Source organism: Aquarana catesbeiana, linkage group LG07, assembly GCF_042186555.1.
Source record: "Aquarana catesbeiana isolate 2022-GZ linkage group LG07, ASM4218655v1, whole genome shotgun sequence".
Taxonomy (NCBI): Eukaryota; Metazoa; Chordata; class Amphibia; order Anura; family Ranidae; genus Aquarana; species Aquarana catesbeiana.
Window position 1 is genome coordinate 345,683,912 of NC_133330.1, and position 12,275 is coordinate 345,696,186.

At 46.6% G+C, this 12,275-nt stretch overlaps 1 protein-coding gene across 1 annotated transcript in view; it reads left to right on the plus strand.

Annotated features, from left to right (window-relative positions):
* Nucleotides 1-2,283: 2,283 nt before the first annotated feature.
* The window catches only part of AKR1A1 (aldo-keto reductase family 1 member A1), a gene marked incomplete at its 5' end in the record, with an annotated part of 28,858 nt that continues 18,866 nt past the window's right edge, over nucleotides 2,284-12,275 (plus strand). The window contains 4 exon segments of the mRNA XM_073593994.1: nucleotides 2,284-2,386; nucleotides 7,838-7,945; nucleotides 10,255-10,371; nucleotides 12,021-12,172. Coding sequence (XP_073450095.1) covers nucleotides 2,284-2,386; nucleotides 7,838-7,945; nucleotides 10,255-10,371; nucleotides 12,021-12,172 — 480 coding nt within the window.

A 12,275-nucleotide genomic window follows, 5' to 3' on the forward strand; every position in this document is an offset into this window, starting at 1 on the left:
GATATGAATGTACAGTATGCAAAGTGCTGTGTAAATTGTTGGGGATATAAAATGATATATATATATTTGTAGCAATAACTCTCGGTGGAGCTGCTGGTTTAAGCGGATCTGTTACCTTCACTCTGCTTCCCTCTGTTTCACCGGCACCGGGTCTAGGGGTTCCGTTGAGTTTACCTCTGGACGACACACGCACCAACACTGGAGTACGTTTTCAATGCTTTATTAAACAAACGACATAGGAAGTAGCAGGAAAGAGGTAGAAAGGAAACCCGCAGAAGAAACTCAAATATTCTCTGGTAGGGTTCTTTTGACTAATGTCCTGGTAGAATTCAATATACTATTTGAAATGCTCTCCCCTTGTGGGACACACTTCTTGCTCGTCTGGATAGGCCTCTCTCACCCGGTCTAGCAGACAGTACGCAGCACGAATCTAAAGTCTCTGCCACAGACTTGTTTGGGAATAAAATCTGTACGATCCTCTGCTACAGAATTATAGATTTGCTGTAGTGAAAGTCAGTCACAGTGCTTGAACCTTTAAGCCGAGCCGGCAACACTATGCTGTATAGTTACTTTTGTATCCGTCCTCCAACCGAGTCACCAGGCCCCTCTATAGACCAGCATGCTGCGTGATCTCTCCAAGACGGGTCCTCCTCTGGGATCTCCTCGGTTGTCCAGCTTCATCACACAGGACCGACAGCTCAGGACCATTCCTCGGCCGCTGTGGCAGGTTCCAGACAAGCCTCTGGACCCACCCCCTGCGCCGCAGTATCGTGGGCCTCCCCGATCGTAGGACCACGAGGTAGCTCCTTAATGCATACCTGTCAGCCAGGAGGGCCAGCAGGTGGCTGTAAAACGAACCCCAAAATATGGCGTCTGTCCCATAAATACCCTCGCCCAGAATGCAACTCGGAGGACCACCTCCACCAAATTGTCTCCGGGACAGAGGAGCATCCATATGCTTCAACACATTGCCCTTCCAACACTGACCAGTGGTAACAGCGACACCCACCGTTCAGCACGGAAACACCCACAACGTCAGCCAAGCTGGAACAGAGGCGAACCTAACCTTCCCTAACACACAAATTACTAAATTTACCTAACATGCGGTAGATTGCAAATCTAATATATATATAATTATAATTAGTGGGGAGAACAAGTATTTGATACACGGACAATTTTGCAGGTTTTCCTCCTTACAAAGCATGTAGAGGTCTGTCATTTTTATCATAGGTTCTCTTCGACAGAGAGACAGAATCTGAAACAAAAATCCAGAAAATCGCATGTATGATTTTTAAGTAATTAGCATTTTATTGCATGACATAATTATTCCAGAGATCATATGTTTCCTGTAGTTCTTCACCAGGTTTGCGGCAGGGATTTTGGCCCACTCCTCCATACAGACCTTCTCCAGATCCTTCAGGTTTCGGGGCTGTCGCTGGGCAATACGGACTTTCAGCTCCCTCCAAAGATTTTCTATTGGGTTCAGGTCTGGAGACTGGTTAAGGCAACTCTAGGACCTTGAGATGCTTCTTAAGGAGCCACTCCTTAGTTGCCCTGGCTGTGTGTTTCGGGTCGTTGTCATGCTGTCATGCCACGACCCATCTTCAATGCTCTTACTGAGGGAAGGTGGTTCCGTAATACATGGCCCCATCCATCCTCCCCTCAATACAGCGCCGTCGTCATGTCCCCTTTGCAGAAAAGCAGCCCCAAAGAATGTTTCCACCTCCATGCTTCACGGTCGGGATGGTGTTCTTGGGGTTGTACTCATCCTTCTTCCTCCAAAAATGGCGAGTGTCTAGACCAAAAAGCTCTATTTTTGTCCCATCAGATCACATCACATTGTATCATTTTTAAATAATTAATTAGCATTTTAGTGCATTACATAAGTATTTGATCACCAACCAACCAGTAAGAATTCCGGCTCTCACAGACCTGTTATTTATTCTTCAAGAAGCCCCTCTGTTCTCCACTCATTACCTGTATTAACTGCACCTGTGTGTGTGTATGTATGTATGTATGTATGTATGTGTTTCTTTTAGCAGAGTCGAGCAGTAAAGGAATTTTGTATTTTTGTAGAAGTGATATTTCTTGTTTAGTCAGCAAACTCCGGACCTGGACGCAGGCCTAGAGCGCCTGTTGACGGTGCAAAGAATTTGACTACATCCTGTGTAGGTCCGGTGTTCTGAGTTCTCTGCGCTCGCCTCAATAGATAGATTGAAGTATATATGAACTTTTAGTGCAGTCACATGTATTTATTTTATTATTTTTTTTATTTTTTTAAAGGGGACCTTGCATGAAAATCGGAAGCACATTTTTGCCAGGTGTAAAGTACCTGGGAGGTAAGGCACGGGGACTTCTCTATCACTTCCAGGACAGTCAGTCTAAAGTAAGTAATTTTTTTTGTTTTTTTTCCTTCTAATGTTGCTTTTCTGCAACCTTTATATCACTCTTTTAATTTCGGGGATGGAGAGCTGTTGTTTAAAGTGGCGTTTTCATGCAAGGTCCACTTTAGGCTCACCTGTCCCAGATGCAGCGAGGTCTCGTCTTTGCAGCCTTCTGTCAGCAACATCTGTATCAGGGGCCACACACTGCAATCTACGGAGCGTTCCAGTCAGACAAATGACTGAAAGTGCTGTTAGGCTCCATTCTTGTGTGACTACTCATGCAACTAGTGTTCCCGTGATTCTGACACCCCCTGTTTTCTTAGATTCTCTCTATGGAGTGCTTGTTGCTCTATAGCTGCCCGTTTGGGTGGATCAGAGGGCTACAACCTTGAAGCTGTCCTGCAGCAAACCCATCATCCCTTGCTTTGCATAGGGTTCTCTGTTAAAAACTAGAAGGCTCTTTACACTCTATACATTGACCCTTCTTAGGACTCTCACCTGTCCTCAGCATGCATGCACTTAGAGTCCTGTTCCCCGGAGTAGGCTTCTCCTCCTGGTTCCCCCCGGGGTGGTCTTCTCCTCCTCCTCCTCCTCCTCCTCCTCCTCCTCCTCCTCCTGGTTCCCCCGGGGTGGTCTTCTTCCTTCTTCCTTCTTCCTTCTTCCTTCTTCCTTCTTCCTTCTTCCTTCTTCCTTCTTCCTTCTTCCTTCTTCCTTCCTTCTTTCTTCTTCCTTCTTCCTTCTTCCTTCCTTCTTTCTTCTTCCTTCTTCCTTCCTTCTTTCTTCTTCTTCTTCGAGTAGGCTATCTTCCATGTACTTGGTGTCGCCCCATGTCATATCAGACACTCTGTGCCTCCACTGTCCCCTGCCACTCCATGATCCCAATTTCCAGTGTTACCTTGACAACCCTCGGGTAACCAATACTTCCAAACAGCCCAATTCATTCCCTGAATTCCTGGTTAGCTCGTTCTAGTGGGTACGGACTTCCATCCATGACAAGTAGTATGAGCCAATCAGACTCCACTACTTGGCATAATATTGTCCATCCAATGATAGGAACTCACGAATAATAGAAGAAATTAGAACAATGACCTCATCAATAGGGTGTTAGCTGGGGGTGGGTCAGTGACCAAGTTGTATTGCTTCACTGCAATGTAAAAAGAGTGAGGTCAGAGAAATGACTTGTGTTCTCTGCCGGGTGCCTGGATAACGGAGTTACAAAGCTTAGTCCGGGAAATTATCTCACATATATTTATTTCAGCTCCATTTTCCAGGAATGTAGCTTACAAGAGCATTTGCACTTTTAGTGCTGCCGTGCTATTGCAATAAAGTAAAAGAACTGGTAAGGCAGACAAGTGTGTGTGTGTGTGTGTGTGTTTTTTCTCTTCCCCTTTTTTTTTTTTGGCATTGGTATGCAAAAAGAGAAGCATGCTTGGATATCTTCATTTAAATCACAAATGCGAAGCCCTTTGATGAACTTTCTGCTGGTCGTCCCAATTGGGCTCTTTGAAGCTACACTCAGGAAAAACTGAGTTGAAATAAATATACGTGATATTGTTTCCCTGTCAAACATATGTAGTTCTGTTTGGCCCGTCTTGTGATCCTGGCACCCCTATCAGAGACTATAGCCAAGTCATTGACTTCACTTTTCTACATTGCAGTCAAGCAATACAGCCTGGTCACTTGGGAACTCTCTATCTAATGACCCCCCCCCCCCCGTAGGACACATTTGACAACCCGCCCCCTATATGACAAGTAAGGACTATCGTGAAATTGGCACCAATGGCCCTCTGGTGTGACAAATTGTATTCAGGGGTCAGTAACTCACTTGCATTTAAACCTCACAATGCAGAAAACTGGAACTCATTCATAGTAAAAGGCAAACTCACAAGGGTTTAATTCTTCTTTATAGTCCAGAATGAATCGCCTTAGATAACCCGACACGCCCAATAAATAGTTCACCCGTCTGTGCCAACAACCAGCCATCAGCCTGGCAAGCCTGTACCTGTATATGTGTACACTACCCAACAATACTCTATACAACGTCTGCCAACTATTTTCCTCTGTCACCGGCCGGAATCTTAGGATCCGTATTGCTGCGTCATTTTCCACTCGGTTATAGTGAGTCCTTCATTTCTCTTCTCTAATGTCAGCAGATCAGGTTGGCTTATTACATGCAGAGGTTGTTAGGCCTGGCATACATGGACTGCAAGAGTGGCCAAACATGCCCAGGCCAGGTGCCGGGGGGAGCCACGGACTGGCCCACGCCAGGTGCCTGGGGGAGCCACAGACTGGCCCACGCCAGGTGCCTGGGGGAGCCACAGACTGGCCCACGCCAGGTGCCGGGGGGGAGCACAGACTGGCCCACGCCAGGTGCCGGGAGGAGCCACAGACTGGCCCACGCCAGGTTGCCTGGGGGAGCCACAGACTGGCCCACGCCAGGTGCCGGGGGGAGCCACAGACTGGCCCACGCCAGGTGCCGGGGGGAGCCACAGGCTGGCCCACGCCAGGTGCCGGGGGGAGCCACAGGCTGGCCCACGCCAGGTGCCGGGGGGAGCCACAGGCTGGCCCACGCCAGGTGCCGGGGGGAGCCACAGGCTGGCCCACGCCAGGTGCCGGGGGGAGCCACAGGCTGGCCCACGCCAGGTGCCGGGGGGAGCCACAGGCTGGCCCACGCCAGGTGCCGGGGGGAGCCACAGGCTGGCCCACGCCAGGTGCCGGGGGGAGCCACAGGCTGGCCCACGCCAGGTGCCGGGGGGAGCCACAGGCTGGCCCACGCCAGCTGCCGGGGGGAGCCACAGGCTGGCCCATGCCAGGTGACCTGCTACATTTCCCCTGGCGGCACTCTTCTTCTTCATTAACAGAATTTTTGCCTGACTTTAAACAAAGGTAGAAGCACTTCTGCCTCCATATTATTTTTTTTTTAACATGATGGTCAACCTCACTGACCAAAAGGGTTTACTTGGGAGGTGAAAGTGGGTGGGGCGGGGCTTGACTAATGGGAGAAGTCAAGATTTGTACAAAACTTCAGCTGCTCTATATCTCTGGATAATAGGTTTTATAGATATCCAATAGATATTTGCAACTTTCAAGGGATTCTGTGCTTGTAGTTAGAGGAATTCCTTCATCAGACAACCAAAGTACAGTCAGATCTGCTCTGCAGAAGTGCTTTGCATGGCATGTCAAGCTTTAATCAACGTGCATGTTCATCCTTTACCTCACATCCACCGTCCCCCAACCCCCCCCCCCCCCCCCAACCACTGCCTTGTACATAACCCCCGGGTCTAATACAGGCTGCATCAGTTACTTCATTCTTCTGGGTTCTTGTCCATCGTAGTGACGGCATTCTGCCCCATTCCATATGGGTACCTTACTATGATCTTATGATCCCTGCCAGGCCCGGGTCCCCCACCCAACTTTGCCAAGTCCAGTCCCACCTCCTGATTTAATGGGGCCTAGCTCCAGTACAGGGGTATTCCCTGCACCCCCTTCCTACAAGCAGCCCTGTCCCCACCACATACTGTAGTTCAATCCTCTCACCCCCTACATCACTGAGTCCTGTAGTAATGTAGGGGTGAGAGGATGAAACCACATGGTGTGTGGGGGGGAGGGGGACACAGGGATCCGACACTCCTGGAAATGTCAAGTGCTGAGCAGACTGATGAAGGGTGTACTGCTAGAATAAGGATGAGGTAAGACACGCGGGTCCCAAGAGAGATGAGCAGAATGCCTATAAAAAGGATTTTTTTAAAAATTTTTTTGTCCCCTGACAGTTGCTTATAAGGGGATAGTCCATATATATGTATTTGTGAGCAGGGCCGCTGACCAGGGGGTAGCACCTGCCCTCCTGTACAGGGCCCAGGCCCCATGAGTTCAACAGGGGGGGCCCAGAGCAGCAGGAATTGACAAAATTACTGGAACCAATCCCCCTGCTCTCCTCCCTGTGTTTACAATGCTTCAGTTTGTGAATGAACAGGGAGCCTCTGTACAGGGCGTTTCCTGTTCATTCAATCTACAGCTGAGGCTTCAGAGAAAGGGATTGAGGACACAGATTCCTCAATCTTTCTCTGTCTCAAAAGTGAGACGTTGGGTGTCTGTTTAGACCCCTGATATTTCACCAACCCCCATAGGGTGTTAAAAAGAAAAATTAAAGAATTTTGGTATTCTGGTTGCATGGACGAGCAGCTTGTTCATGTGTCTGGATCCTCCTGTTAGGCTTGGTTCGCTGTTCCTGTCAGCTAGGCTGTATGGGGCCCCATGATTTCTAACAGCAGCCCTATGTGTGACTGATCTGGGTAATTAGCCCTGATTGGGCAGCATGTATAAAAGGTTTTCCAATGGGCGTGTTTCATGATGGCGTGTGCAGAATTTTCAAATTTTATTAATTGATCGTACCATTGGTTACCGCGCAGCACCGAGTTCCATTCGTTGTTTGGAACTGAATATCTCAGAATGTCTCTGATTTTAAACACACAGCAATCCCTCCACTCACCCAACGAATACAACTCAAAGTACCAACAATAATTTACAAAGCCGTCCATAACTCTGCCCCCAGCTACATCACTGACCTAGTCCCAAAATACCAACCAAACCGTTCTCTTCGTTCCTCCCAAGACCTCCTGCTCTCTCGCTCCCTTTTCACCTCCTCTCATGCTCACCTCCCAGGATTTCTCCAGAGCTTCTCCCATCCTTTGGAACTCCCTACCCCAATCTGTCCGACTGTCCCCTAATCTATCCATCTTTAGACGATCCCTGAAAACCCTTCTCTTCAAAGAAGCTTATCCTGCTTCTAACCAATACACTGTTTTACTTCCTCCATCAGCCCATCCCCCACAGCTATTACCTTTTTGTATCAACTGACCCCCCCCCCCTTTTTAGATTGTAAGCTCTAATGATCAGGGCCCTCTGATTCCTCTTGTACCAAATTGTAATGTAACTGTAATGTCTGCCTTTATTTTGTTAAGCGCTGTGCAAACTGTATAATAATAACAATCTAGAAATTTCTAATTTGTATGATATCGTTAGTATTTAACATTTGCTAATTGGGACATTCGCTCCGAGAAGATACAGGAACATGTCTGGCTGATAGAAAATTGCCTTATCATTTATGTCCACCAATCAGAAAGCGAGGTCTGGCCGAAGGCCATTGTGTGATCGGGGCATTCGATGTAATGTATCCTGACAGGCGGCTTTCTGGTTGTTTTCCTGCTTAGTGAATGTTTTTATCTGCAGGAGGAAATGGATGAGCAAAACCATTCATCTCTTCCCATCTGAGTTTCCTTTCTGGACACACAGCAAAAAAAAAAAAAAAAAATTGCCACTTTGTTGGCCTGAAGGGATGTTCTCACAAAGTCCTCTTCTGAATGATTATAAATCTGTGACCCCTCCTATGTACTGACAAGAGAACGCTCCACCTGCTTATTTTCATGACCGTTTTTTTCATTCTTGCATGACAGATTCACCTAAAGGCAATAATGGCGAATGCCGTTGAGTGTGATACTTTGTACACCGGTCAGAAAATTCCTCTTATTGGACTTGGCACGTGGAAAAGTGCACCTGGCCAGGTAAGACTTTACATGGAACTTCTGTCTCTAAGAAACCCCTCATGTAGAAGGAGAACCTCTATCTACACAAGCCGTCATGGTGGAGAAAAAATAAATGACTGAAAGCCTTAAATCACACTTTGAAAATTACCTCCCAATATCCTTTTTGTGGCATGCCAAAATGTTCAACACTAGTCATTTGAGGAGATCACAAGTCAAAGACCTAAAATTGGGACCAGAACTCCCAGCATTTGTGGGATAAGAGAGAGGCTTGAGAATGGAGTGGTGATGGAAGGACTTTCTATACCTAGCCATCCCAAACTCCTTAGGCTCAGAAGGTCCCCTCTATAGAGTCTACCGTTTACATCGGGATGGCAGACCAATAGTGGCCAATAGTGTTTTAAAGAATCCCCCAGTTGGAGGATTGTAATTGTCAACTGGACCTGTTGTGGGGAATACTCCCAACATTCTCAATAAAACGTGATGGAGAATGTCCAGACGTGGCGACTGTTGTTAGAAGAGAGTGGTGATGTAGTGGCTTTTTCTGCCCAGGCCTCCCAGACTCCTTAGGCCAGTGATGGCGAACCTTTGCACCCCAGATGTTTTGGAAGTACATTTCCCATGATGCTCAACTACACTGCAGAGTGCCAGAGCATCATGGGAAATGTGGTTCCAAAGCATCTGGGGTGCCAAGGTTCGCCATCACTGCCTTAGGCTCAGGTTGCCTCCTATAGGGTCTACCCTTTACATCAGGACCTCAGACCAAAAGTGGGCATTATTTCTAAAGCATCACCCAGCTGGAGGATTGGAACCATCATCTGGAGGCGTTTTGAATAATATTGCCAACATTCTTCATAAAACGTGATGGAGAATGGCCAGATATGGCAACTGTTAGTAGAGTAGTGATGGCATGACTTTCTGCGCCCAGCCTTCCAAAACTCCTTGGGCTCAGAAGGGCTCCTCTATAGGGTCTACCCTTTTACATCAGGACCTCAGACCCAAAGCGACCATTGTTTTAAATGCATCGCTCAGTCAGTGGATTGGGCCTGGAGATGTTGTAGAGAATACTCCCAACATTATCAATAAAACATGAACGAGAATAGCCAGGCATGTCGACTGTTGTTGAAGTGGGGTGGTGATGGAGTGACTTTTCTCTGCCCAGAACTCCCAGACTCTTTAGGCTCAAGAAGCTTGCTTCTGTAAGGTCTACCCTTTACATCAGGAACTCAGACCTAAATCCTCTCCCAATTGCATGATTGGAAACATCAACTGGAAGAGCTGTGGTGCGAATACTGTCAACATTCTCAATAAAACGTGATGGAGAATGGCCAGACCAAGCCTACTTCCAGTAAAACAATGTTTCAGATTTAGAAAAAAAATCTGACCTGTAGAATTGTTTCCAGTGTTATTTCAGACAAAGGCTAATCAACCAAGAGCCGCATAGTATGTAATTCCAATTCATTTTCAAAGGACAACAATTGTTCACTATTTGTGTTTGCTGAAGGTCCACACTATGATCTGTACTGGGAGGAGACCATCTCCGATATTAAACGGAATCTTCTTGTTTTATTACATTTTACATCTCTCTGATAATTTATCTGGACGTCCTTAATATGTAATGCTTGAGGGTTATTTCCACTTCTGAGACGCAGCCGCCTTGATCGCTGGAAAATACTCTATGTGGTTTTCTTTCATCTCTGAATAAATCTTTCCTCATTTAATGGATGTAATTATGGAGCCTGCAGCTGTCCGCAACAGACGAGTGTTTATGTCAAGGGAAGATAATAGACATCCAGCCCCTTCACTTCTCACTCTGAATAGATGAAAGCGTGTCATGAATAATTATAAATATGCAGGTTATAGAGGATCAGATCCCGCAGAATGAAAATGATAGAAGCAGGACAGCAGAAAAAGACAAAGCCTGATGAACAACTTTTTTTTTTTAACCTTTTGCCACTGGGCAGCCCTTTTAAGAGTGTCTTACCCAGGGAAATGAAGAACTCTTGATCCTGTAACCACTATGATTGGCTGTCACAGTGGTCAGGAGCCCCCAATTCTAAATAATGACCAGGCGCTGTCGATGACCTGAATGGTAGTTCCTTATGGGTGCTTATGTGCAATGGCTGGATGTTGAGGTACTCCCATGCCGTCCATTGCATACATACGGACAGCCAGCGGGAACAGGTTAACCTTTTGCCAGAGTATAGATCTGTTTGTCCCATCCCTGTTTTAAATTCACCAATGACTTTCTTGGTAGCCACAGTAAGTACCGTAATATCCATCCAATGCTTGAGTCTTGTTAACTTGTTGTCTTCTTTTTCTCATGGCAGGTGAAGGACGCTGTGAAGTACGCCCTCAGTGTCGGTTATCGGCACATAGACTGTGCCTCCGTATACGGAAATGAAACTGAAGTTGGAGAAGCCATCAAGGAAAGTCTTGATGATCCGGTAAAATAATTGACGTGCACATAAGTTACTCCATCTTAATTTTGCTATAATCTTAGCATGTGTGGACTATGGTTCTGCAGCCTATAGGGCCAAGATTTGTGGATGCCTGGCCATCACATCTCTGAGGTTGATGGACATCCCACTTCAAAACCATGACCCTTAATTTGAAGTTGATGGGCACCCCCTTCCCGCATGGCCTTTATTATGAAGTTGATCCTTTTTTATGGCTATAACATCCTCCAATCTTCTGGGAAGGCTTTCCACAAGGTTTTGTAGGGTGTCTGTGGGAATTTGTACTCATTATGGCCAAAAGTTTGTCCGCAGCTATACAAGCTTCTTCAATACACCATTTCAGAAGCATGGCCATTAATATGGAGTTGCCCCCCCCCCCCCCTTTTTCCTCCATAATACCCTCCACTCTTCTAGGAAGGCTTTTCACAAGACCTTGGAAGGTGTCAAAAACCATGAAATCAGCCCGAGACAGAGGTACAGTTAAGTCACACTTGTTTAATAATAAAAGTAAAAAGAACAAACGTAGACAAAACATAGCCAAAGTTCAGTAACCGGAACGGATAGTCAGCCAAGCCAGAAGTCAGGGATCAATGTAGTGGAACAGCAAGCAGGATCTGGAGCCAGAAGGGATGTCAGCAAAACAAATCTTGAAAAGGAATGCAGGAGATAGTCTCTGTGATGTTGACTAAGCGGAAGGCAGAGATCCTCTGGACTGGACGGCTTAAGTAGGCAGGACTGATGAGCAGGATATCATCAACAGCTGAGTAACTGTGGAGAGATAGGAGCTGGCAATTAGCCGACAGCTAAGCGGCCAGCTCAGAGAAGGAAGGGCTGAGCCCAGCCCTGACGGAAGGTGTCTGTGGGAAATTTTGCCCATATGTAAGGTTGGGTATTGATGTTGGGTGAGAAGACCTGGCTCACCACTTGCATTACAATTCATCCCAAAGACATTCAGTAGAGTTGAGGTCAGGGCTCTGTGCAGGACACTCAAGTTCCTCCATTTCCTCAAACCTACTGAATGTCTTTGAGATGACAAGACCTCATCCCAAAGGTGTTCTTTAGGCTTAAGGGCAGGTACTGATGTTGGCTGAAAAGCCCTTCTACAAACCATTCTTCCAAAAGTAGGGTTGAGGTCAGGGCTCTGTGCAGGACACGTGAGTCCTTTCACACCAAACTGGTCAAACCACGTCTTTATGGAGCTGGCTTTGTACACAGGGGCACAGACACAGTCATGGTGGAACAGAAAAGGGTCTTTACCAAACTGTTACCACAAGGTTAGAAGAACATCGGTGCCTACAAAGTCTTTGTATGATGTAGGATCACCCTTCACTGGAAACATCTGAACTCCAACATTTGGGATGGAGTCGAGATCAGACGTCATGATCAGATGTAGTCAGGCGGCAAACTGGGTATATCCCAGGAACAAGCAGGGTCTGGTCAAGGGCTGAAGACCACTTGGCAATGATCTTGAGTCATGCAGTGACTCAATAGGCCACTGGGATGCAAAGTCAACCAACTTTTGTTTATATAGTGTACAGTATATTACAGATTCAGCAAGTATCCACATCTACTGTCCATCAATAGTTCTGGGACTTGTTTCTGTACATGTATAACAGGTTTTGTTTTGTTTCTGGAAGGGTTTGAAAAGAGAAGAGATATTTGTGACCTCCAAGCTGTGGAATAATAAACATCACCCGGACGATGTAGAGGGGGCTCTGAAGAAGACCCTCGCTGATCTCCAGCTCTCCTACCTGGACCTCTACCTCATGCACTGGCCCTATGCCTTCAAGTGAGTGCAACGTCCTGTCATAATCTATTTATTGTGGATATTTTTATATAGTTCCATCAATTTACACAACGCTTTACATATATATTGTACATTTACATCAGTC